Raw genomic sequence first — 26,028 nt, forward strand, 5'->3', positions numbered from 1 at the left:
ATTGTTCGAGTTTTACAAAATACCAATCAGATAGTTATTTTATATGAAGTACGATCAAACTCGTTTTTGTTAACATGGCGTGTGCCTTATCAACATGTTTTAAAATTTCGATCGATAAGATACATAATATACTTAATGTATTTATTATTTTTAATTATATTTATCATTAAATAATGTAAATAATATCAGGAAGTGTTAGTATAAAAGTAACGAAATAAATAAATAATTTATAAAATTAAACTATATATTTATTAAAACAAAGTGAATGATAAAATATCCAGAATAATAATAATCCAGCTTTTTATCATTCATTCACTCACTCGGCGTGTTTTTGAATCACCACTCAGAATTAAATCAGCTCTTTCATTTATTAATTTTTAAAAAAGAAAAGATTTATTGAACATACATACATTATTAGTGACGTCATTATTAATAATTAAAACAAAAATAATTATTGAAATAAAAACATACTCAGTGTCATAAAAAAACAATGAGCTTTTTTTTATTTAAATTTAACAAAAATAATAAAATTATTTTGTGATTTTTTTCCAAATTTCAAATATAACGAATGATTATTTAAACAAATGTACGTGAATTTTGCTTACTTAGTTATTGTCACTTAACTTAAAATAACAAGGTTATAATCAGATAAATTAAGTTGTATAGTTATCATTAAAGCTTTGATATATTTTTAGTGAACAATAAATTGTTTCAACAACAAAAATACAAAATTATGTTAACATTTATGTCGGCTAAAACTTTGCTAAAAATGTTTAAAAATCGTAATATCTTTTGTAAACAAACATATATCTAATTAAAATTTAGTCTTAACTCTATTATTAATTATTTATTTTAATTTTATAAGTGAAGTAAAGTCGTCATAGAGTAAAAATAATACTATGATACGAAATTAATTAGAAATAGTGAACTTGACCCCCGTTTACAGATCCTTAGATTGAATGAAGAATGATGTTTTTTGATGAAGATATGATGTCTTTTGAATTCTAAGAACGACAGACTCGTACAAAATTAAAAATCCTAAGAAGCTTATTTTAATTTAGAATATCGTCTTAATTGTAAAACGTCGTATCTCAAAATTGTGTAGTTTACAGGAGAGCATATTTAATTTTATATAATTAATATCCATGTCATACTCGCTATTACTTACATCGTAACTCATTTATAACGTGCTTTAAGACATCAATTGTATAAAGACAATATACTCAAAGATACGATTATTTGCACTAATAGTAACGATATTTTTGGACTACGTAATTGAGTGTCAACCGAGTTTTAATTTCTGGGCGCTCTAATTACAAGAATGATACTATTTTTATGAAATATTGGCAGTAACGTATTTTCAAGATGGCGGCTGACGCTCGCGGAATGAAAGAAACGATTATTATAATACGATGTTTAAACAACCTCACTATTGATGTAACTCGTCTGGACTATTGTGCTTATAATTATTTCGATATTTGAACATCCTTCAGACTTAATCTATAACAATTACCTAATATAAGTTTAGGAGCTATGCTTACGGCTAACGAAATATTCTACCGTCCAAAGCACTATACAAACTAGACAACAGAAACTCATAGCTAGAAAACAATTGACATAACTGCCCGTTGTTTCGTAAATTACACCTGGAACGGAAAAAAGAAAGTTAGTTTCTATACGATCACGAACTTACTAAACTACATAATTACAAATGTATTCAAAATGTTTTTTATCTGGCAAAGCATAGCGCAGACTATATTGATCACGCAAGGTTTCTGCGACGGCGCACACTTTGCATATACAATTTTATTATACACGCTTAAGCCAGAACGCAAATTTGCGTCACTGCGCACTACTCGTAAATGCGCCGTGCCGCGCCAAATAGTGCAACTTACGCTTATGCTACTCTTGCTAATTTTTATTGAGAAAAACAACGTATCTTCTTTTATAATAAAAATAAAAAGTTTAGTTTTTAATGAAATATTAACATCTTAACCAAAAATAACCGACTTCTAATTTTTTCATCAAATATAAATGTTCAAACAAATAAAACATCTTAATCGGTTCATAAATGTCGGAGCTCTGAAGTAGCTGATATATTTTTTTAAAAATAAATACAATCGAGTGCATATAACCTGTTTTTCTTTGAAGTCAATTAAAGTTATTACAATACGCTATTGTTTAGTCTGGTTGGGAACCCTCGATCGCGCTTTCTTAAGAAAGTAATATCTAAAATATGTGATGGTAATAAGTATTGCCTCGACATTGTGTGAAAAATGCTACCCGCTTAAACGCTTGGTAATTTTGAAAATGGAAAAGACCCGAGTCGGTGTTCTTACCTATTAACGGATCAGCCATCAACATTAAAAATCCTGAAAACAGTATATGCAGCGCCAAAGCAGCCGGGAAACGGTCTGGCGCCGCGCTGACCAAGACCAGCGGAAACAGGACTTGTACTGAACACCTGACCAGGCCAGAAACTGCCGTGATCGCGATCACGAAGTTCAGATTGTCAGACGATACGAGAGCTGAAATAGGAGAAAATATTTGTATTAAGACAATTTTATTTCACATCAGGAATTTGTTATTCTACCAATTATCTGAGTTCGTTGCTTTCGACCCTATTTTTGACCTAAGCCTAAGCCTCATCTTCAGAAACTCCTATCCTGCACATATCGTTCCTCACAGAGTCCATCGCTCCTTTATCCAGTGTTTCTCTTGCTTTATTGTCCACATTCTCACTTCATGCAATATGACATTCACCTCTTTACATTAAATATCCCTGTCAGTATAATCGATTTGAAACAATCAATTTAAAGTATATTTTATATAAGAAATGATTTAATGAACATTCTTTTGTTAACTAACGATTTGAATATGCACCGTCACAAGCATGTATAAATAATCAATTATTTTTTTGTTATGACTGTATTAATGAATCGTTTATAGCTATATAATATACTTCTATCGCTCTAGTTTCGTTCTTAGGATCATTGGATTAAATCGTTCAACTACGGAATAGAGATATTCTTTAGTAAATGAAGTAACTTTCTCGTTCTAGTGGCTAGCTTATAGGGCTGCAAATCCAGAGATCCAACTCAAACCGATACATAGTTATTACGTTTTGTTTTCGTCAAAAAATTCTCATGGACATTTCGAAGTTTAGAAGTTGGAAGTGTTAACAATCCAACTCAAGTTTTCTTCGTATGCTTGAACTGAGGGCGTGTCGCATTGCGGGCCGATCGGGTTATTTCAATTGATTGAGAAAATAGAGAATACACTTATGCACTCCTGCGCAATTGTCTATCCTCCGTTCTCTCATCCAAACAAATAAATCAATTCACTCGGAAGGCTTCGTCAATATTGTAAACATTATGATTATTTTATTTGCATCTGTTTATCGGTATAAGTTTAATGAGACCTACCTACTCGTAGAACCATGGTCACACAAGTACCAGCGAAGAAGAGTTTTTTACTATCTACATTATAAAAATATGTAAACACTGCGAGGCAGAATCTTGCCGCCAGATCGGCTATAGCCCCAATCATTACACACGTCGCTACTTGCATCTGAAAAAGTTAAATTAATATTAAAATACATATTAACACAAAAACACACGCACATCACATTCATAGCACTAAATGCATCAATCTATAATGTATTTCGCTGCTGGGTATTGACCTCGTCGACGTTTCTTTGTTTTATTTTTCCTATTGATAGGTGATCACTTACACCCCCACAGAACTACAATTTACAGACGTTTGAATCGTTATTGCTTCGCTCACCATGAGGCTTAAGATATTTCATGATTGTTGCACGTTTATTAAAAAAAAGAACGTATAATATATACATATCTATCTGCTAACCTGTGAGTATCCATATGAGAATAGCAACATTGGCTCCATAGCTAAGTATGTAACATCAGAAACAAAGGCGAACCCGAGTCCGATCAAAGTGCTCACAAAACGAGGATCCTTCAGTAAGTCCAATTCGACGTTTTCATATATTACTTTGCTAAAATATTCACAATACCACTAAATTAATATTTCATAAAGAAGAAAAAATATTGCTAAAGGTACACCAAAACTTAAAATAAGTCATTCATAAGGTCCAGCTAAATTCAAGAAACTATTCGTTTTGATTAAAGATAGTAGAATACCAGACGTAAATCAAAAGCGTTTCAATAAAAAACTTTGAGTAAGTTTCAAAGTATATGACATAAAAACTTATAGAAACGATCGTTTACTGATCAGAATCTATCCTAGCATTAGACGATCACTTGAATTTAGTAAAGGACACTTAACTTCGTGGATTATTCAAATACGATAATTAATAAATACTTACTGAAATATATACAAAATATAAATACATATTATTAATAAATGATTAATGATATCATAATTAAAGGATCTGTAATAAATTGCGTTCAAAATATTATTTATTCGTGTAGGCTTAAGGTAATGTTGAATCGTAAGCGTTACCGCCGGTTCGGAATGTGGATTTTCTCAAGAAGAACCGGCATGAAAGATGGATACCGTTTTTTTTTTTTTAATGATAAATATATGAATATCTATAAACGACACAGACCTACTTAAACTGTAGGTACACGAGATACAGAGATACGTGATAATTTTTTGATCCATATGTTCTTATTATTTACTTATTTTAACAACAAATTTATTTATGTTTGTTTATTGGGATTTAACGAATATGAATTCGATATTTTATTCATTTATACGTTTTTCTATTGTGTAATAAACAATAAGTGTTTTTATTTTTAACATAAGATTTAAATACATTAATAATATTGAATTAATTTAAGGATAAATGTCATATAACAAGTTCAATGATGGCGGCTTTTGTCAACGAAGAACTCGTCGTTGACGCAGGAAATAATACAGCGCGAAGGAACTTTCATAATCTAGAGCTACCAACCGTCCTGTTTCCCAAGACACGTCTTGATTTTGTGTATCCTGGGATATTCTGGACAGCTGATGTATGGTCGTGTGTTATAATATATTCGCGACAGTTTTGGAATCCTTACGTTACGTACTCAGCTCGCGAGTGTTCGCGTGGCCCTTGATTTAAACCCAAAATTTCAGGACCTACAGCTTTGTAAACCAAAGTAGTACTCAATTTTATGAAGGGAATGAGGTAATCTAGGGTTGGAATAGGATATAAATTGGTTAAAGACAAGCGAACGGCGACGGTGATAATGATGATTCGTTCGTTAGGTAGTTTCTTGCCGATTCTAGTCGGTAGAATCTACATTCGGAACCGGTGGCAGCTTTTATGTCAACATAATTATTGACTGAAGAACAATTTGATTTTAAACAAAAATATTCAACTACCAAGTAGATACTTGGTTTTGATATAAACCAGATGGTTTATATCGTTATAAATTATTCAATAGTTTATTTCATTTTGAATATTTTATGTATAAATGTAACAAATCGCATGGTTACTATATTACGTAAATGTTATTTAAAAAAAATACAGAATATTAATATGAAAATCGCTAGCTTTTATTAATTAATTCGAATATATAGTTTAACAATTCAAAATATTATTGCGACATATAGCAATGGCCTCTTCTCGTCTCAAGGAGTAACCTTGAAAGTTATTGCACACGTTGCTCCATTGCGGATTGATGGGGAAGCAGGTTTCTTCATTGTATATTCCTTCACCGCAGAGCACGAGGTGAATTAAATACACAAGTTAGCACGTCAAACCTCTTTTTATTAACAACGTTAACAACGCCCGTAGATGTTAGCACAATTTCTTATATCACTAATGTGCCAATCTTGGGAAATAAGACATCCTTGGTTACTGTAGTTACTCTGGCTCACTCACCTTTCGAACCGAAACACAACAATACTAAATATTGCTGTTCGACGGTAGAATATTTGACGTGTAAGTTGGTAGCCAACAAGTAAAATGAATCAGTATAGCTTGCCCGAGTTTGTACTTGCGTTCATCAGTAATGAATAAGATGTACGTAAATACATTGAGCCACCTCAGATTTAAATATCTCCTTATATTTTCAAAGACGTAAAAAATTCTGACCTAAATTAATTACAAACTTTGATGCAACCTTATTTAAATAATCAAACATCAAAAACCTTAAGTTTTCATTTATAGAAAAAAAATCTTGTATTATAATTTAAATTATATAATCATAAAATTAAACTAAATGTGAAATAAATGAATGTCAAATCATAAAGATAAAATTTTTCGTGAATGTTTACACAGGTCACTTACATTATGCTTTTTTGTATGGACTCATGACGATTAGTAGATTTAGTTCCGACGACATTGTCTTCACCTGGTAACATTTTTACAATAGATTCATCAAAGGCCTCCGATTTATTGCATTTTATTTTAGACGAACGTTTAACATCGGATGTCGCTGATAATTCTAGAAAGGTGAAATGTTTAAAATGAAGAGCAGACAAAACAGGATCACAAAATGTACATATAAAAACACAACATGCAATTAAATTAAATATAAACGGAATCGTAAACTTTTTTATAGTTGTCATTCAATTCGTTTTTACCTGTTTATAATCATGCAACGTTTAAAACTATTATCGACTGGCTTGAATATCACAAGCCAAATCAAAATCAGGTCTATGGTCTATCCCGTAAATAGTTTTTTTTTATTCAATTTTAGAGGTGGTCGACAAAATTTGTCTCCTGATAGTAAGGGCAGTAAAATACAATTTTTATCAAGGCATGAGATGTCGGTATTTCTTGTCTGTGACTGACTTACTCATCCTTAAAACAGGAAAACAGCACCACCAAGAAAAACTGTTTATAATTGTAATTTTGAAGTACTTGTTATAAATAAGTGTTATGTGAAATACACTGGACGCAACAATAAGCGATGATATGATACGTATTATATGCTTACCTATTTCAGGACAATCAGCCGTCTTGATCATATGCCATTCCACAGGATGCATTACAATCATGGCGAATATTAAATGTAAGTCGACCGCCATGACAAGGGCTAAGGTCCACCTGAACCCGTACTCTGACAGAAGGTATGTCACGAGAATGGGAAAAGTTATTGACGCCATACTACTCATTGTTTGATTGGCACTCATCATTGCAGTGCGTTTTTTGGTAAAATAGCAATTGAATGCTGTAAAACTAACTGGTATCATCACGCCGAAGCCTGCACCTAAAAAATACATAATTTAATTTTAGTATAGGAGATAATCTTGCAAAAAAGATAAACCAATCCAAATCTTCTCCTTCTTTTCCCTGCCCTTGACCCAAATTATTTGTCGAACTGTCCTTCTATTTATTATTCGTCATCTGATCGTTCACATTCATCTCTCCCATATTCCTCCTGACACACTTCATCCATGTCTCCTTACGTTGTCCTCTTTCCCTCCATCCCTCTACTCCCATGCTTATCACACATTTAGTTACATGTGTCTCCTCTCTGCTCCTTACATGTTCATACCAATAAACCAATCCAAATATTAACATTAAACAGTTAAAATACATGCTTAATTTATGTATCTCTCTTATAACGGCTGAGGAAATCTTTAAAAACAACTCCAAGACAAAGATATTAAAACAAGTTAACCCTTAATAGAATAGCGTCATTAACTTTATTAATGTAAATGATTGGAAATTATAAGAAACATTATACTAACTGTTTTGAAAACGTAACAAACCGTTTATAATATTCAGACTCAACACTACTTTAATATTTATTATTATTTATAAATATTTTCAATATTATTTGAAGAAAACCATCAGGTAACACAAATACTCAAATATGTATTATATTTGATAACAATAAGATAGATACCTCGTATAACTCCAAACGTAAACACAAGTTGGTAAGTTCTTTGAACAAATATAGTTAATATATCCCCTAAAACGAACAGGCCAGCTCCAACTAAGCCAACTTGACGAAACGAATATTTCTTCAAGGCTATTCCGCTCAGGAACCCTAAAAATAAATTGACATTATTTAATGTTGCATCAGATTTTTAAGAAATTAAAAATATAGGAATCACTTATACATATGTTTTTTGTGACGCGATATTAACAGGTTTTAAGTTGATGTAACAATTCAGTCTAGACATCTAGACATTTACTTCAAGTGTTTCTTGCTTATAATGTAGACCCCGTGTCCCTGTGATTTCATTCAAACTTTGATTCGGCGCAATTATCGAGTTCCTTTTTAAATTAATTATTATTTTATTCTATTCCGTATATGTATACAGTCTAGACATTCCCGTGCTTAGGAAAGAAAATCCCATTGGATTAGGTAATCATATTATATTTATTCATATATATGCAAGGCACTTTGTCACCGATCAAAATCCGTGGAGTAATACGTAATTCACATAAAATAACGATGACATTTCACCTTACTTGGAAATTGGACTTGGCTCTGTTTCCATTTAAATATCGGTCAAATCAATGAGTAGGACAGCTGAATGGATACGTCATTGACAATCATAAATAAGACTTCACATTTAGATTAACGGCTTAAAATGAAATGTGTGTAGTCTTCCATCAATTGGAGTTGGTAACACGAGCCTTGAAATTTGACTTTTGACCTGATTTTATTAATTTCTCGGAATTAACTCTTCGCTTCAATAATTAAGACGATCTGATTGATAACAGAATCTACTTACCTAGACATGTTTTAATAAAACCGTTAAACAACGAATGTAATTTTTTACAAAGGACAACTGCAGTATTTTTTATTAAAACTAAACCAATAGATTGATTTAAATATACTGGTTATGGTATAGAAAGGTAAATTAAAAATATATTTATATTAAATTACCTGCAATCGATAACGCTCCGTTATAAACACCTATGACAAGCGGAAGCCCGCTGGCACCATCCTGCTCAAGGAAGAAATTGTTGAACAAAATACCGAACGCGTTAGACGACCCAAAGCCTAGCATCTGCAAAAAATATACGGATGTGTATTAAAACTTGTTCCATCGTAAAATAGATATGTTTATCATGTTTAGATACAACATAACAAAAAAATGGTCTCGCTATAGCTAACACGCGGACAAATAATTTTATTTACAACATTAAAGACACAATTTGTTGAATTATTTTCCGCTAATCGAACAAAAACCTAATTAAATTGAATTGGTAACAATTATTTTTTTTTCATTAAAAATGAATGAAATTAATTAATCTCTTATCTTTTTGCTGGTGTCATTAATTAAATAATCTCATTTTTCTTATTGTTGAAGCTGAATAAATCGCCATTTAACCTTATTAATTAAATGATTTAATTAATCAGAAAAACTAATTCTTTCATATTAATATTTATCACGGAATTGTTTTCGATTCTAGTATTTATTTAAACAAATTATTATTCGAATAAATTTAGGTCACTTTATTTTGTAGTGCACATAAATAATGCAAAATTTTATTAAAAACTAAAATAGTAGGTACTTTCAGATATAAACAATAATTAAAATAATATTTCTTCGAGAAAGAAACATTTATCCTTTGCCTCCTTTCCCTCTTGAGAACGTGTAGAACTTATTCCAAGGTGAAATGAGATGTTTGCTGGTAACTTTATATTTTTATTTCTTCGTATATCAAATAAAATATTTATCAATAACGAAGCGTAGCTAAGGTTTGCCAACCAAACTATGCTTTCAAGCAAAACCATCTAATTTTTATTGAGTAACTCTGTTTCATTTGCGAGTCCACTATTTATCAAGGTATCCTCAACGTGACTCGGGAAGACGAACTTCTTTTTTTTTGTAAATTAAATTAAACTTTTAATTAACATAATGTTACGAACATTTTCTGTTTATTGTGTAGTGTGATTACTTTTATTTATTGCGTAATATTTTCTATAATTATGATAATTAGATTCCCATTCTCGTATTTACAAACAAGTATTTAGTTGTGTGATGTAATCGATTGTGTGTTGAGAATCGGTTTGTCATGTTGTGTTTTATTAACATACGAATATAAACGGGTTGTTGTGGCATTATTTATTACAATTAAAGAAGGGGTGGTATTTGAACGGGCGAATATAAATTCAAGGTTAAGATGTAAAAAATATTGAATTTGGTATACTGAATCTGGTGGTGAGGTTTTGTGCAAGCCCGCCTAGGTAGGTACCACCCACTCATCATTCATTCTACCTCCAAGCAGTAATACTTGGTATTGTTGTATTCAGGTCTGAAAAGTGAGCGAATTTTCCCAAGGTTGGTGGTACATTGCTGATGTAAGGAATGGTTAATATTTCTTACAACACCATTGTCTATGGACGGTGGTGACCACTTACCATCAGGTGGCCCATTTGCTCTTCAGCTCACTTGCTAATATATTTACTCTCAATATAGACCCCCCCACCCCACTTAAGTATTTAATTCGGTCACTTAAACTCTTGATTGCTAGCTTAGATTAATGATTGCTCTCTTTTAGGTTTGCAGCGCATTTGTATAATTTTAGTGATCCATTATTATCACCAGTTAATTATAAAATACTTCAGTTCAACTCTCCACTCTCTCAGTTCCGGCGCAGATACGTGCTCTCTGTGGCACGGGAGTATATACACTTTTAACTTCCGGATTCCGGGCTGTTGCTCAGAATTTTGTTGACAGAAAAACTCAATCCCTTTATATCGGCCCAAGTTTTGAACAATAAAAACATTATTACTAATAATATGTTTTGTGTCATATCTTTAGCTTGTGCTCATATGATAACTTTTGGAACCAAGATAGTACAACATTAAAAGGAACTCAAAGGAATTCATTTACGAGAAAACAATTTGTTTGGTGCTATACCTACCTATACCTACTGCATGCGGTTCAGATGGAATCAGACTTCAGGTTCATAGATTACTAGAAGTAACCTCATAATCAATTCATTATCATTGTTCAAATACGGCAACACTGAGATATTATATAACCACACAAGTAAAAAATAATTGCTCGAAAAGCATAATATGTCAACAAGTGACAGTTTCTTCTAGGCTTTAGGTTTGTAAAAGTTATATTTTCTGTTAAAAAAGAGGTTTTATTTGTAGCAAACAATAAAAGCAATTTATTTCATTTGTATAGATATTAAATCAAACATAAAGAAAAAAGTCAAAAGAAAACGAGTTCTGATAGAGTACATCTAGTATCACGAAAAAATACACAATTTTTTTTACTTCATAGTCAATGTCAATGATAAGGCAATGTCACGTTCTGCGTCACGTAATTATGTATAAAAATTAAAACAGCTGAGATATTATTTGCATACAAATAAACAATTATACAACATTACACTATATAAAATCACAATCCTCTTTTTATCTCTGTGTAATCCTCTCAGCTGATTTAGCTAGATCACTTACTTGTTTAAGATTACAAATGATTGAAGAAATATTTATATAAGATAACATGAAGATACTAAAAGCAGTTATTAACAGTAATAATAAAACTAATGGTTAATCAAAATAACTGTAGAGAAAGCTTCCTGCACAAATAACAACTATGACAGTTAATTTCAAAGGATTCATTTTCTCTAAAATCAAAAACGCAGTCAAAAACGCAGAAGACTATGAATATAATTTGTATAACATAAAAGTTTATTCATATGCTTAGTCTAGACAAGAGATAAGTTTTGTTATCTTTCCTCATAAGCCGGTGATACGGCAATCCGAGATTTTAAATTGGTTAATGTGTTAATACACATTTAAATCTCATCCGAAAAAAAATTGAAAAAAAAAAATGATACAAAACGTGGATTTAGTATTTGTTGTTTACCTAGCAGCATTTATAAATTTAATTGTAAATATATGACTGACATAAATTCTGTAATTTAAATGGTGGAAATAGTAACTACTACGAATATATAGATTCTTGATTTTAGAGATCATGCCGAGTGACCAATGCTTTACGTGCTTTTCTTAGGTTTTAACTTCTGAAGAGATTTACTTGATAAAGTTACGAAAATCGCCTTTTTATTGCTTTTACTAGAAATTTAAGTTATTCGAGGACGAGGACCTTACAAACCAAGTAACTTAAAAAGGAGGGAATGTAACTTATCATTTGCTTAAATTATAAGCTTCATCGTCTTCATTATCTTCCTTCATATCTGTTTGACTACACTTTAGGAAAGTATCATTTGTTAGAACAGGTTCCAGAGTTTTTTTTATGATATCGGTAGGCGGACTAACAAATGGGCCACATGATGGTAAGTGGTCACCACCGACCATATACAATGGCGCTGTAAGAAATTTTAACTATTCCTTCCATTATCATTGCGCCACCATCTGTCTGTCTGTCTGTTTGTTCCGGCTAATCTCTGGAACGGCTGAACCGATTTTGACGGGACTTTCACTGGCAGATAGCTTATGTAATAAGGACTAACTTAGGATACTTTTATTTTAGAATGATATGTAAAAAAGTCACGCTTTTTTATTAAATTCTAACGCGCCCGAAGTCGCTGGCACAGCTAGTCAATTATAAAAGCAAAATGTTTTTTTTATGTTTTTTATTTACTGATTGACAAAGTCGTTATATGAATATTAAGATTGCAAGTCACTGTAACATCTACCATAGTTTTAGAAAAGATTTCAATTAATAAATCAGTTAAGTTAGCCACGGCATTATGTCTTAGGAAGGGAATTAATGAGCCCACAGTATATACAATTATATTATAATAATAATTAATCGTACACCTTCAGAGTCGAGGTGGCTAAGTTGTTATAACACGTGAATATTACTGAATTTTAGTATTCTATATTTCGTGCCATTAATTCATCGCGTGCTCAGCTATAAAAAAGAACGTCGTGAGGAAACCTGCTTCGTAGATAAAATATAACATATTATACTTGTAAACGAAAAAACTCGCTTTTGAATGGCGTGAAATAAGATCCAAACCATCTCTTCGAGAGAAGGGCTTTGCCCAACAACGAGACAGGCTGTTATTTCTACACCTGTACAACAAAGTTTTTAGAAGTAGTTACTAAGCGAAGACACCATTTTAGAGATTATACATAACCTTGTCAAACATTAATACTATGTACAGTATTACAGTTTGAATGGTGAACGAGAATTACAGACAAGGAACACGACATTCATTGAAAACCATTCTTTGTATTTCTTGCCAGTCTTTGTGGGTGAAGACGACTTCTAGTCTGCCTACCATTATAAGAAAAAATATATACATATTAAAAGGGCGCCTTCAATTAATAATACCACTTTTGATCGAAGATTGCACGAACGTTGACTAATCTTCTTGGAAAATCTTACCAATATTATAGTTAGTATGCCAAAGTTTGGATGTATGGATATTAGTTACTCTAATACGCCAAAACGGCGAAACACAACTGAATGTAATTTTGCACTAAGATATATTATAACCCCGAAAAAATGTACAAAAAACCCTTGCAAGCGAAGCCGCGGGTAGAAACAGTAATAGTAATATTATAAAATCTAGCTCAAAGTATGTATAAAATTGAAACAAAACCATTTTAATAACTGTTTCTGTCGTTTCAAATTCGTTTCTTACATCCTCTGTATACTCTGGTGGTACTATGGTGACTCGTTTCGATGAGTACGTTATTAGGTATAGCCATTAATTAATGTCGAAGCCGACTGAACATTACATATGCCAAAGAAAAACAAAACGCGGAAGCTAACTATAATATTTAAACACACAGTTAAAGGTAAATGTAAAATTATGTATATTTAATACGTATATAATATTTCACACTCAACATGCGTAATTAAAATGGTTATATGATATACCATCGCAAAGACATGTTGTTGATCATTTATAAATGATAAACGACGCGTTTTTTGCTAGAACACTTAGAAGGCCCTTTAAATAACTTAAAAACAGCAACACATCACCATACAGATTACATTGACCGATTTAAAGAAATTACAAGGCAAGATTTTTTGGATTATGAATTTAAAAATGAAAGTAAGATTAAATTTATTCCCATACATATTTTTGTATTCTTTATTTTCCACATAAAACGTAAACTTAATAATAACTCTAACAAATGTAAGAAAATGCTAGGATGACCTTAATATGCGGTGTCTCCTAGTTTAGGGGTACAGGGCCTCATTGATGTATGTATCATAATAAAATATTTGAATTTGTATAATAGACTTGCCATTTGATGCGGCTGCGGCTTTCAAAACCCTAGTAAACAATAAATCGGTCTAATTAGTGTCTCGCGCTTGATAGGATTTTTGTAAAGTCAATTAAAATATATAATACGAATAAGTTATTTTATTGAGTAACATATTGCTCGTGTATTTGTAAACCTAATTAATATAATCAAATATACATATATTATTATGTAAAAATCAATGGCCAAATTTATACTCGGTTTTGAACCTGAGACGAAATAAAACCTCGTGTTCCATCCGTTTCGTTTTTATTATTTTAGCAAAATACAGAAAAATTGTATAAAATTTTGACTTTTTATATTATAAACAATTTATTGTTAAAATGTATAATTAAACAAGCTTACGGAAGATATATACAATTAATTAACGAACATAAACTTGGTAAATATATAAATTATCGATTTCATGACATATATATCAAGCTGTAAGAGCTGTCCACTTCCTTTCGTTCCTTGTGTCCGTAATTACACTACCATCCTTCATCTACCTTACATCAGCCTTCAAACTGGAGGCTAAACCAAGTAATAAATCCGCAAATCACGATTTTGAATCCACTAATTTCGAAATCGAAGACACACGTGTTCTACCACTGGGCCATCTTGGCAAAATTAAGTTAGAATAAAGTAATTACCACATTACCATAAGAAGCCAAAATAAGATTAGTGAATTCGACCTTAACAGCTCCAAAGTGGATTATTTAACTGTTTTAGTCGGCTTAACCCAATTATTGCGTATTTCCCGTAACTGTATCACACTTCTCAATTTACATTTTTAAATACCATTTGTGGAATAATGTGTTGGTAACGTGAAAGAAAAGATTATATTTTTAATGGAACAGGGTCATGAACCGATTGTCTAAGGAATTGTAATATTTTCTTCTTCGACGTTCTTAGGCTAAGCATTTGAAGATATGCCCGTGTGTATTACCGTTTTGTGCCCGTTTGGGTAGGTCTCTCTCTCATCACCTATTCGACTGCTGAACAGCTCTATACTTAATATGACTGATGCCAATAGACAAGGAGGTAATTCAGTTCCCAAGGTTGGTGACGCATTGCCTATATAAGGAATTACTGCTAACTATTAATCTACTGATTGGGCCTATTTTGGGATTATTATTTTTCGTTTGGGACACACTTCCTGTTTGGTCCTATTGAAATTTGAAGTCGGTTGTATTTTTATTGTGATTTTTATATTTGTTGTTGAAGCGCCGAGTGTTATAGCTTCATGGACACAGCTGATCTCCAATATTAAGGCAATATTTTTTTTCGGTTCATAGTTAATGTAACCCGATTAATACAAATGTTTTATAATCAACTTCGACGTTTTCAAGTGCAAGTTTAACGTAATTTACTACACCTTCTTAGTATTCATAAAATAAAGGAAACAATATGACGACCAATTTAACACGACTGCACTTCAATTATAAATGCATGAATGTGTATCTCAATATTAATTGGTTTTCAATTATAAATTAGACTCGACGGAACCGGTAATTTTGAACGCGAATTTATTACTTATATTTTACAATGTTAATTATCATGATGGTTACTTTATGCAAACACTTACTACCTTTTTAGTAACCCCTATACAACGGTTACTAAAAGGGTCGCGATGATTCGCCTTCTTTATTCAAATATGACGTTACTGATGACTGAAAGAGACAAACATATTTAACAATTCCCGTGTTATAAACGTCACAATAATAATCAAGAAACTATTGTTGAATTATAAGGCGAAAAGATCGTAAATGGAATTGGTTTTTTCTACAGAATTTAGAGGTTATTTAAAAAACTTGATATAAAGAACTAAATTATCAAGTTCTTCTTTCTGTTCTAATTTGTGAATCTAAAATATGGATTCATTTAAAACTATACGAAAGCGAGGTAGGAACTAGTTTTCAAAAAAAAAAAAAAATGAGACAACTAAATTCGCATTCCACGTTCGTTATTCCAATTATAAACCACCGTGCACACTGCCCCGAAGATAACAAAAGATATATTTGTATTAATGCATAATTCTGTAAATATTACACACCTTACGAAACAGTCATCCGATACTCGGGAGAAATCAAAATCTATCTCAATTACGCGCATTCGTCATTGTATGTCACAGATTTTATGTAACAAATATTTACAACTAGTTATATTGAAATGTCGCGAAGGTCGTTCACAACGCTACGCATTCAATTTCTGCCATTTAATTCGAGAAAAATTATATAATATATATATTATTGTGAAGTGAGCTTTATATTAGGATAGGTCAATGACCGTGTACTTGTACCGGCTATCTAATATTGCTAAGGACATCGTAAGACATCGGTGAAATGGATGAGTCCTTATATTCAAGCAAATTATGAAACGATCGATTTGGTTTTACTAATATCTGATGTCGGATTAATTTTATATTACTAACAGTATTTAAAACGGGATATTTACCATGCTTTTTATTTTTATTTGGTTCAGTGTTTTAAATACTAATAAAAAATAGTAATAAAAATAACCATGTTAATTTAAAATGTTATATTATTTCGATTGAAGAATTGATAAAACGATTGAAAGGTATTCTTTATTTTTATTAATAACTGCAATCAATAATGCATTATTAATTACGACTCGTACAGTTTTATGCCTTGGGAACAATCGGTTATTTTATATTTTACGAAGTTTCAAATGTACTCACTAATTAAAGTACTTATTATGCATTGTAAGTTACTCGTTTATAAGAAAAGATTCTCATGAACTTTCTGATACGAAGTAAAAATAAGTGAAGAATAAGTTAATCGTTCATGAAAGGTTACGTAAATCGGATTTATCGTATTTTATCATTTGTCAACCTTTCAATTTTCAAATGATAATATTGACAATTGCTCACTTACACAATTACAAAAGTTTTGCTAAAGATAATGTATTCTTTCGTAAAATCTCTATTATATATAAATAATATTGTCCTTCTGACGCTATTTCAGTCACAACCGCAAATCTAGGAGATATGCAGTCCACGAGTCAATTCACGTTAATTTCCCGGAAGAACGGCAACACAAAAACGAATTGAAATCAGGGAAGACGAATTAAAAGCACAGGAGCGTATCTATGTACTAAACATCTGTATACTTAGCACCCACGTGCAGGCACCGGTATGCTTCAGACTATTTCTTAACAGAAAAAAAAAATATTATTGAAATAATAAACTATTATTATTAAGTGTTGAAATGTTGACGATTGAAGATCACTTTATTTCATATAATTCGCTTTGATTTTTAATTTGATTTGATTTGAAGTTACCAGCTATCAGCAGCCTTATAGTCGAGATACAAGACCAAAGAGGTTAGATATATGTATATTAAAAAATATTTGTAAAAGAATTTGTTTTCTAACGTAATAACAGATGAAGTAACTTCCGCCATAGTAACACTATGTTCTGACTCTTGTGGGAACGTAACCTTCGGTAAACATATCAGATAGCTATAGTAAGGTGATATATTTGCACAATATTATATTAAAAAATATAATTTCTTACGGACACTTTGTTTTATGATTTATTTCAATGTTTTAGTCTAATAAGTTAATTTATTTTATGCCGAATAAAGTAGCTTTTTTTTTTTTATTTGACCGATAACATAACAAAAAACGATTGGACCTCTTTGATGACGATATTAAGGACACGTGTTTTACTTTTTTTATACAGATTAATCTTTATGTTATCTTTATCTTTAAAACTTTAGTTATCTGTGTCCTTCGTTGATTTTAATATCGTATTTAGTATAAATATAAATGTCATTCCAAACCGAAGATTAAAGGTAATTTTAAGATACCCCAACCTCAACTATGATATGATTAAATTAACGTAACTACATGACATTTGATTTTACCAATTTAATCCGAAAACGAACAACATGGAAAATGTTCATAATGGTAATATTACCTATTAAATAATATCAGTATAAAAGTCCTGATGGCCCAGTAGATAGAAGATGTGAATCATGAATATGATTTCGACTTCGAACTCAGGTAGATAACCTGCTTTTGTCTGTAAAAACCCGCATGGGAACAGCGTGGTAGAATAAACTCCAAAGCTTCTCCTCAAAACAACACGAGAGGTGGCCACTGGCCTTAGCCCAAAAGTGGAACATGAACTTGCAATAAAACTTGACTTGCACTTTTAATATCGATAAGTTTTTTTTTTATGGCATTTGTTGGCGGACGAGCATATGGGACCATAGACAAAGGCGCTGTAAGAAATATTAACCATTCCTTACATCACCTATGCGCCACCAACCTTGGGAACTAAGATGTTATGTCCCTTGTGCCTGTGATTACACTGGCTCACTCACCCTTCTAACCGGAACACAACAATACAGTTTACTGTTATTTGGCGGTAGAATATCTGACGAGTGGGTGGTACCTACCAAGACGGGCTTGCACAAAGCCCTATCACCAAGTATTAGTTTATACAAACATATAAATGTTTGTTGTAATTTATTGTTTTGAATAATATAATCGCATCACTAGATGCCATTATTTTATTATGTATTTATTATATTTATATCAAAGTGAACGACCTTGAGGTGTATACCTGTTCGTGACATGGATGTACATTTGTAATATTCAAACTTTTATTTATATATAAATGAAGAGTTAATGTTATTAAATATTGTAAATATTCTTGAATCCTTATAAGTGGCGCATGTATTTTCGTCTCGTCAAATTGCATGGCAATGATAAATATATTACTGCCGTTAGATCGTATACCGCATATTATAAAGAACCAAGAGGAGTAGGTATAAAACTTAATACCCAAAATCAGCCCAATTACACTTACGAGCGACGATTTGCGAGCAGGGCAGAAGCAAATCAGTCGATACGTCAAGCATAATAAAAATAGCCTTAATAAAATAAATTAAAAGAAAGATTCAAGCTAAAAGTTAGCTCGCATCTCCGAAACTACAATTCCGGTTTGTAAGAAATATTTACAATTCCTTACATCGGCAATGTTCCTCTAACTTTGGGAAGTAAGCTGTTCCCTTGTGCTTGTAGTTTCACTGGTTCACTCACCCTTTAACCCCGAACTGTGTTCTGGCGGTATCTGAGTGGTGGTGATCAGTGGCTTGACTTACTGAGTAGTAGGACTTTGTGTATATGACTTCAAACTTCAACCCTTTGATAAAAACAGTAGCAATTCGAATAAAAAATTTGGTAAATTATATGATATTTAGGTGATGAGACGCACTGAGTGCAGAACAGACATACAAGATCAATAGGGAGGGAGTTAGTTAAATAAAAAAATAAAAAGCCGTAACTACATCGTGTTTGACGCGTTTTGCAAGCTCTTTGGTCTCGCATCGGTCACGTGTTGCTGAGCATAAAAAAACATGTTCTACGATAAATTACAATATCATTATACAACAATTTAACTTTATTTATAATTGAATTTTAAAACTATGCGGGTCACTGGAAAGTTCAACGCGAAACGAAGTCCCACTGAATGCAATCGTTTAGTATTTAACTCATTCATCTTGAAAAGAGCACGAAGCACCTGCGCTGTAAGTTCAATAAACTGAAACTACATCTGAATTAAACTTGCTATCGTCTGCTATGAAGCACTAATGCTGATACCACACGACACACGACGGTGTCGCAATCGGATCCGCGTCGCTCGATCGCGCACGTGACTACGAACTTCTGCATTTCAAATATTTTACGAATATTCATATAATAGTTTAAGAAAAATTATTAACGTCGGTTTTTTTTCAGATACGAAGGCTGCATATATTATAAGCCCTTTTAGGGTGAAGCAGCTTCTTTATAATAAAAATGCAAACGACATTTGTTGCATTTATAGGGTTCCGTATGACAAAACAGAATCTTCGTAGCGTCACTTTTTAAACTGCATTTATCTTATCTGTCCGTCTGTTACAGCATATGTTATTCAGGATCTACTAGTATGTCAGTTAGCCTGAGAAGGATTTGAAACTGAATCACGGACGTTTGACTTTCATAAGCCGATTGTGATTTGGAGCTTAATTTTAGTAAATTGGGAAACAACTAGAAACAACATAAAAAGTAGCCTTAGCTTCCTGTGCTAAAATTCCCAAGATATAAGTAGAGGGCCCTCTCCATACGAGTCCGACTCGCATCGCACTTAACCGGTTTTTTTAAATGTATTTATATCTGACTTTGAAAAGGAAATCTTAAAGATGATTCTAGAGAATTGTAGAATCTTAAGTCACGATTTTAATTATTAACGTCACAAGTGCGAGAATATATATTTATATGACATGCATCCATTAAACATTAAGGCAATGACCGTCATGATTGCTCGGCATATTGACAGCCGTTAATCGCTAGTTGAACGACCGCGAACGTCGAAACGACGATTTTCATCTAAGGCAACAAAGATTAATGAAACAGCTTTAAAATTGCAATCAAACGTTTAAAATGAATGTTTATGATTTTGTGAATAAAATAATCGTCAGCAAATTAACTCTACAACATTTCAATGCTATGACAAAGACGACAATCACGTTCAATAATTAATAGCAATTGCGCGCGTTTACTATCGACATCGAAAGTGCATGTAACGTATTTTCTGCTCTTTATAATGTTTTGATAATTGTGATCTACTATTTACATTTAACGTGAAATAGAGAACTGGCAACTTTCAAAATATAGTTTGTGCACGAACACATATGCAATCTTCATTCCCGTATCCTTGTATTCAGATAAAGACGCTAATCCGACAGATGCGAGGAATTTTCAGGCGCCATAATAACCTTAAGTGCTCTACAAATTACGGATGTATAAATACTAGCAATTTTCAAGTTATTGAGAGTGTCTTGACATCCAGGATTCAAATCCAACTCATAAACTAGCAACCAAACCCAAGAGGTATACAATCCATAAACAACCGTATGATCGCGGTCGACAATGGTGAACAATCATGGATCAACCCTGTTTTAGAACAAAAGCCTTTCTAAAACTTTTAGTAATTTTATAAATAGGCAAAATGAACATTGGAATGTTCTTATACAAGTACATAATACAATTGAAGCGTTAGCTAACAATAATGTAATACTCAAAGGTTGTCTATAACGTCGTGCGACGCTATTCAATCATAGTTATGCGAGTATGATCAAGCAGCAAGTACGCTGTCCTGGTGTTTTATTTTCGTCGGCCGGCGCCGGGTCTCGACCCACCGCGAAGGAAACGCTTCCTTAGAAATAAGAAAACAAGATAAAGTGTTGCCAATAAAAAGGATTAAACACCAACTTAACACCTAATCACCAATTATTTCACCTTTTCTTCAAAGAGAAATGAGGCATTTTTATTTATTCATCTGCGAAACTGTAATTTCATGTATTACAATAAATCCAAACCGGCCTATCGCATCAAACATTTTAGGATACATGCCACAATACCAATTTAAATGGAGAAATGTCGCCAATAAAATATAATATGCCTTCGGATAATACGTTTACCTTTGTCTATTGACATTAGAACCACTCACCAGTAAGTTGTGGTAACCTTAATCTTCAGAATAAGGCGATTTATTTACAACTGCCGGTACGCGGGGACGCTTATGTCGGAGTTTCTTTACAAAACATACGAGTATCAATGTTATTTGTTTTTTGCCTTAAATCAGTTTATAATTGTGAAATCTTCTACCTCAACTTGTACGGATACAGATTAATAGTGTTCGAGTTCAAATCCTACACCGGCTAGCGGTAGATCTTCAATACTGAAGAATAATATGTATTATGTTTGTGTTGTCTACCAACGCTTGAAGAAACGAACATTCAATATTATACCTATAGATATTCAGTTATCATACATTAAATTAGCATTAGCAGCCCGTAAATGTCCCACTGCTGTGATAAAGGCATCCTCATCTTTGAGGAGAAGGTTTGGAGCATATTCCACCACGCTGCTCCAATGCGGGTTGGCGGAATACACATGTGGCAGAATTTCGTTGAAATTAGACACATGCAGGTTTCCTCACGATGTTTTCCTTCACCGCCGAGCACGAGATGAATTATAAACACAAATTAAGCACATGAAAATTCAGTGGTGCCTGCCTGGGTTTGAACCCGAAATCATCGGTTAAGATGCACGCGTTCAAACCACTGGGCCATCTCGGCTCCACATTAAATAGTATAATTAAAAAGAATTTAACATCTTCCTTAATGTAATATTTAAATTAAATTCTCAAAAATATAATTACTAAGTCTGAATATAAATGATGTTTTATGAATTTTACTTTGGGAGTTATATAGAAAAAAAATGCAATAAAAATGTAATTTATATAATACTTCTTTTGAAAATAGATTAATTTTAAGATATATATTTTTAATAAAATCCATTTGATCCAATGATTTACATATATACAGTACTAATGTCAACGCCCGATACGGATATATATATATATATATATGTTATATACAAACTTATAGTATATAAATATAATAACGGAATCGTGAGACATTAATTCAACAGGTTATATTTTTATATTGGTAATAAATTGCTATTGTTATAATATTTACGATATGCTAAATAGGCTTATTATAATAAATTAAATGTCCCTTTATTGTTGTAGCGATCTCAAAAATGGACCAATTTTGATGGAACTTAAATACATTTTATGTAGTCTACATCGCATTACATAAACCTTACTGGAAGTAGGGCAAAGATAATTCCCTTCAGACGAAGCCGCAAGAAACGAATAGTACTTGAGATATTATAAAAACCCAACAGAACAATTCCTTTTATGACATTATAAAGACAAACTTTATTAATAATTAATTATATATGAGTAGAAGTACCGTACGTTAAGATACACGCCAAGAGGCTGTAATCACAAACAATTAAATATAAAAAATGTACTATGTTTAAGGGTTTTAAGTTGATATAAAAAATTAATACAACTAATATACACCAAAAATAATTCCTAAATAATCTTAAATTTAAATTTATAACCACTAAACTGATTTTAATAATGCTTTCACCATTAGAAAGCCAGTTTATCCAGAAGTAACATAAGCTACATTATATTTCGGTATTTTATTATTTATGTACGCATCAACTCTTATAGTGAAAATTGCACGCGGGCGAAGTCGCGGGCACAATTAGTGATAATAATCATTTATAAAGAAACATCGTGCGAAAGCTACATATGAAATTGCAATTTATACTTGAATTCGTATAATATTTTTTTATTATAAATAATAATAATTCGACATATTAGCGAAAACTGCAATACTCACGAAAGTAAATCCAACTCCAATACAAACAATATAACCCCACCCGCCATCCGGGGGGATCTCGGTTTTCTTATTGTTCCTTAAGTTATTTCCCTCGAGATGTGCGAACGCCTCATCCATTTTTAATAAATAATCTTTTAAAAAATTCACTGCACAAATAAATATATTATATATTTTCAATAATTAACTGACTATGCGCATATTTGGTAAACGTAATTATATCAAAATTTCTTTAATTATATACGTAGTTTTAGGTTATTGGAAAGTTGCATTTTGTCCGCAAGGCTTGCAGACAACCCGTACGCGTAAGAGCTAGCCTCCTTCTGTCCTCTCTGTAGTCTCGAGTCTATACCGCGAGATGCGGAATGAGGCAGTTAGGCGGATTTTTTATACCGAAGAAATTTAATTCGGCGTCTGTAACTAGCCTTTTGTATTATTCATATTTTGGATTGGAGACTGGCTTAGAATTAAAAGATTTAATCGTTTTCTAACTGCCAAAAAAAAATAAGAATTTTTAAATTCATAGGATTATATAAAATTCGTTTATTACTAAATCGTCTTGTACCATTTCGCATTTATAGATGAATTAAATGTGAATGTAACTTACAATTTACATAAATGTCCTTAGGTAGATATTAATTTTCCACTCTTTATATCCAGAATAGTAACCATTTTTAGACAAAATTCTGATGTTTGGATAACCAAAAATTAACGTTCATTACGTTTTTTAAAATGCCTTTTATTAAATACTATTAAAAAAACCAGCGATGTATGTAAATAATGCCTATAGATTTATGTGTTGATATTTTACATGAATTAAAATAGCCGAGGTAGTATATGTGTAAGAAAAATGTGATCAACTGAAATCAGGTGGAAACAAACTATTTTAATCCAAAATGTTAAAACAGCTGTTTTTTATTTTATTTTAATAAAAAAAATATTATTTTAAAATAATATATTAGTTTTTTAAAGTTCAGTAATAATATCCTTCATATCTTCTAATAACTTAAAACATATATAAGTCAAGTTAAATTTTACATGTGTTTTCCGGATTTACGCAACAACTACAAGTTTTTTTTAGATTCACATGAATATTTCGATACTTAATAGATTTATAGACTGTTTAGTATTTAAATGGCGAATTTTGAAGGGTGTTTTAAATATCTTATAACTTAAAATATTTAAAAAAAACGTATTTAAGAAAAAAATATGCCAATAAAAAAATTACGTTTTATTTACAAAATTATCATCGCTTCCTCAACTCAAAAAACTCTGGCCTTCACGTCTTACTGTATGCGTATATGTTACATGTATCATTTGTTAATTTATTTAATCTAGGTCGTAAAAGGCTTTTACTAGATGCCAGCATTTACTTATATCATATGAATTGTTCTCAATTTCAACTGTTTTTCACGCTTTAAATGCGGTGCTAGATAACGATTAGAAAATTAGGTTTTTTCTCTTTATAATATAGGTGGCACACGAACAGGAGACTCACCTGATGGAAGGTGACAACTATTGCCCATGGATATCTGCTACACCGGGGGGCTTGTAGGTGCGTTGCCGGCCTTTTAGAAATATCTAGAGTCTTTTCTTGAAGGTTCCCAAGTAGTATCCATTCGGAAGACGGCGAAAACTGGTTCCAGTGTGGTTGTCCGAGGCAGAAAATGCATTTAAAATCGCGCTGTTGTAAACTTTCGGACATCTACGTGATGTAGACAAAAATTCAAATTGTGATGCGATGTAAGGTGAAATTTTACAGCCGGAATTAATCCAACTCAATTTCAAATCCAAATCCAATTTAAATTCCTCGTAAAAAATGAGCTAAAAGATGCAGAGTGATCCAACACCTCTACGCAGAGCCAAACTGTCAAGTAGGTCAGAAAGGCTTTGATCGTCGATAATTCAAGCCACTCTGCGTTAAATACAGTCAAATATAAGAAACTGGTACTAGGTGAACTGGTACTGCTGCCGCCCAGACATCTCTATGCGTAGTACTGTGAGGCCATTTGAAGCCTAATTTCAGCCTTGGTGATGGATCAACGTGAAATATGCTAAAAACCTTGGTGTGCTCAGCAGAGGACACCAAGCTTTTTAGATGTCAATTTGACTTTATCTTCCAAGTAACTGAGGAAGTGAAAAGTATTCCGATACTAGCTGTGACGGTAATGGCAATGTTCTTACTTTTGATTTTCACAGCCGGTACCGGCTAAAGGTTTATTCCGGTAAGATAGAAAATATATAATAAAAAGTTTGTGTGTTCCTATATATTATTGAAAATAGAACGGAGAAACTTAATTGTGGACTCTATAATTATAGATATCAACTCTTAGGAAGATATTTGAAAAAAATATATTAATTCAAATGTCAGTACATTTTAATATAAAAACAATTTCATTTTACAAGAGTCGTTCCACAGACGATGCGGGTGCAAAGCTTCACAAAAATATTTTTTAGACCTGGAATGAATTCCTTGAAACCTTCGATTGTATGCAACACGAAACACTAGAAGCCATTAAAGTCACCGCACTCAATCTTTCAATTTCGTACCTGAGCGATTAAATTCAAAAACGTCAAATTTGATGTTAATGTTGAAGCTAGAGAACTCCTAGGGCTCCTGT

General features: G+C 32.0%; 1 protein-coding gene across 1 annotated transcript; it reads right to left on the minus strand.

Annotated features, from left to right (window-relative positions):
- Positions 1–797: 797 nt before the first annotated feature.
- LOC125077725 (monocarboxylate transporter 14-like) lies at positions 798–23,717 on the minus strand. The gene is made up of 9 exons (XM_047689739.1): positions 23,411–23,717; positions 8,823–8,946; positions 7,830–7,973; positions 6,915–7,187; positions 6,263–6,419; positions 3,868–4,015; positions 3,426–3,570; positions 2,340–2,528; positions 798–1,646 (listed from the first exon to the last, which is right to left on the minus strand). Exons 1-9 carry the CDS (start codon positions 23,525–23,527, stop codon positions 1,525–1,527), a joined length of 1,419 nt encoding a protein of 472 aa, XP_047545695.1. The 5' UTR covers positions 23,528–23,717; the 3' UTR covers positions 798–1,524.
- Positions 23,718–26,028: the final 2,311 nt, after the last annotated feature.

This window comes from Vanessa atalanta, chromosome 4 (genome assembly GCF_905147765.1).
Source record: "Vanessa atalanta chromosome 4, ilVanAtal1.2, whole genome shotgun sequence".
Taxonomy (NCBI): Eukaryota; Metazoa; Arthropoda; class Insecta; order Lepidoptera; family Nymphalidae; genus Vanessa; species Vanessa atalanta.

Excerpts from the sequence above, each read along its gene's own strand:
- LOC125077725 (XM_047689739.1), bottom strand. The coding sequence starts at position 23,527 with ATGGATGAGGCGTTCGCACATCTCGAGGGAAATAACTTAAGGAACAAT. Across the intron at positions 7,974-8,822 it reads CGGAGCGTTATCGATTGCAG|GGTTCCTGAGCGGAATAGCC; the intron begins GTAATTTAATAT and ends ATTTATTTTTAG. Across the intron at positions 2,529-3,425 it reads GACCATGGTTCTACGAGTAG|CTCTCGTATCGTCTGACAAT; the intron begins GTAGGTCTCATT and ends CTCCTATTTCAG.